The following is a 2,683-nucleotide window of genomic DNA, read 5'->3' as shown; positions in this document are numbered from 1 at the left end:
CATTAGGTTGGTGTCAGGGCATTGCTAGTAAAGTTTAGTGTTTAGCCATGCTTGTTCCATAGTGCCATCTTGTTTATGTGAATCCAGACCACTCCCTTCATACATGGGTGAGCCACACATGTACATCATTCACATCCACATAAGAATAATGGGTGCTCTTATTTCACTTCCTTTTCAATGTTAATGCTGTTGTAACATATTGTGCCATCTACATTAGATTTTTTGTGAGTAACTTGCATATAGGGAATTTCATCATTATTCATGTTTGGCCAGACCCTCCTGAAAGTACAAGGGAGTGATCTGGCTATTATGAGACGAGATATGCATTAAAATTTGTTTTATATCTTGTAGTCATCACAGTACCTCCAGTGCCAGTGACAGTTCCTCTTTTTACAACAGCAGCATTTACTTGTGAAGGAACTGGAGACATATTGAATTGGGCAGCACGTAATAGTGAAGACACTGAAGCATTTACTCTTGACATTCGACAACAAAGAAACATCACATATACTGATCCTGGTATTGGTCCTGGTAACTTATCATCAGTACTTACTATCAGTGGGTTACCTGTTAATGATGACTTACAAATTAGCTGTCAAATAATATCATTTCAACCATTCGAACAAGTGATATCTTATAGTACACTAAAATTAAGAGGTAATGATGTATAATAATATGCAGCTGTGTATTTTGTAATGTGTATTAGATGTTTCACCAGTTGAAGATTTAAAATTTAATTTCACTTCAAGTAGCTCTCTTGAAATAACATGGTCACCTGCTGTTTATCGGTTTCCTCCTCACTCACCTGTCACTTATCAAGTATTAGTTACTGATGAGGAAGATGGAGATATCATACTGGATGGAAATACACCTGACACAAATTATACAGTGCCTAATGTTACACAATGTGATTCATTCAATATCAGTATAACAGCACTGGTGGATCAATATGCACCTAATGACAATGATACTGCCAGAAGTAATACTGGAAGTAAGTGATAATAATACTGCTGCAATTGATTTGCTGATGGTAGGTTATAATCTTACTGTTACTAAAAATCTGGAACACAGTGTTTCTTTTGAGGTAATTTTTATCAATTATGGTAGTCAGCTCTTATTTATGGTATATAAAAAATAATGCACAATATATTAGGTTAGTTCCATGCCATCATCATATTGTGAGAAGAAGCTATTTGTTAAAGATCAATCTGATGGTTCTGTACTAGTGGATGATGAAATACTTAGTGGTGATCATAAAAATATCACATTAGAGCCGTTTAGAAAATATCAATTGTTAACTGAAGTTAAGAACTTAAGGAATAAGGTTGAGGATAAAAACTACACCATCATATGTAAGAGTAACTTTGTCTTACACATGTACTCATTTATTTTTGACTATAGCTACATATAATGTACAAGATCTGCTAGTATCTACTGAAGGGAATGGATCAGTTAGTGTACAGTGTGTGTTTGTATCAGGATCAACTGCTGATGGATGTCATGTGATATTTACTGATACTAGTAATGGAATAATTATTAATGTTTCACTATCACTGGTCCAAGAGTCTACACTGGTAGCACTACCAGCTGGTAATTACACAGTGACAGCTTATGATATTGTTAATGGAACTTTATATGGACCTGCTGTGTATCCTACACCAGTTCAAATTATCAAAATGATGCATTCTACTTCTAGTAGTACACATGAAAGTAAATAATTAGTTACTTATGATAATAATGATAATAATTATTCATTATTATAGGTATGTCTCCTACTGCCAGTAGTGAGGTTATTCCCACTCCTACAAGTTCTACAACAATTTCTACACTTGGAACTGAAACCCCCTCATCAACAAGTATGAACACACATATGCACATACTCATACCTTATGATGTTTATTATAATAGGTGGAACTATTAACGATGCCAATAGTGTTGTACCAGTTGTGGCTGGTACTGTCAGTAGTATTGTACTGTTGATACTGATCATACTAGCAGTATGTGCTAGTATCACTGTCAATAAGAGGAAAAGGATGAATGTACAAGTATTGATGCGTTCTGGTAATTAATATTTCATTATTACAAATAAATTTATGATTATTATAGACATTGCTACTATTCAACAACCACAAGCTGAGACCAATCATTATCAAGATGCTCTAGAATTAATGAGTGAAGTTCCTATTGCCACATCACCTGTACAACTGACTAATAATAGACCAATAGATGATGGGAATGACTATCATGTTACTATGAGTCAGGTAATCTAATTATTGATTTAATTATACATTGTAGATTATATTTAATGCACTCACTCATAACTTATTGTCTCCAAACATAGTGTTAACATTGTTATTCTATTCCTGACATTACTCCTTCCATTATCTAGTTTCTAACTGTCAATCATCCCATTCCTTCGCACAATGTTGAGGTAAGTGTTATGTCATGTGACTGTTTTGATAATAGTAATAACAATGTATTTCATACTGATAACAGTGTAGCTCATAGTGACTGTGGCTATGTTTACACAAACACATAGTTTTTAAAGTATCCACTTTGAACACCGTTTTCGTTTCCATAGAGTTCTATCATATTTCCATAGATTTTCATTCGTTTCTGTGTAAACGAAAGCATAAAACAGGCACAAAACTATACACATTGCATTGTTTTTGTTGCTGTGTAA

General features: G+C 33.9%; 1 protein-coding gene across 1 annotated transcript in view; it reads left to right on the top strand.

Annotated features, from left to right (window-relative positions):
• Positions 1-351: 351 nt before the first annotated feature.
• LOC109585230 (uncharacterized) overlaps positions 352-2,683 on the top strand; it is a gene marked incomplete at its 5' end in the record, with an annotated part of 16,003 nt that continues 13,671 nt past the window's right edge. The window contains 5 exons of the mRNA XM_020001224.1: positions 352-657; positions 707-991; positions 1,035-1,084; positions 1,154-1,352; positions 1,402-1,497. Of these exons, the coding sequence (XP_019856783.1) occupies positions 352-657; positions 707-991; positions 1,035-1,084; positions 1,154-1,352; positions 1,402-1,497 (936 nt within the window). The remainder of the gene's footprint in view (positions 658-706; positions 992-1,034; positions 1,085-1,153; positions 1,353-1,401; positions 1,498-2,683) is intronic.

Source organism: Amphimedon queenslandica, unplaced genomic scaffold (assembly GCF_000090795.2).
Source record: "Amphimedon queenslandica unplaced genomic scaffold, v1.1 AMPQUscaffold_13098, whole genome shotgun sequence".
In the NCBI taxonomy this organism is placed as follows: Eukaryota; Metazoa; Porifera; class Demospongiae; order Haplosclerida; family Niphatidae; genus Amphimedon; species Amphimedon queenslandica.
The sequence above is the reverse complement of the archived record's forward strand: the minus strand, read 5'-3'. Positions and strand labels throughout refer to the sequence as shown.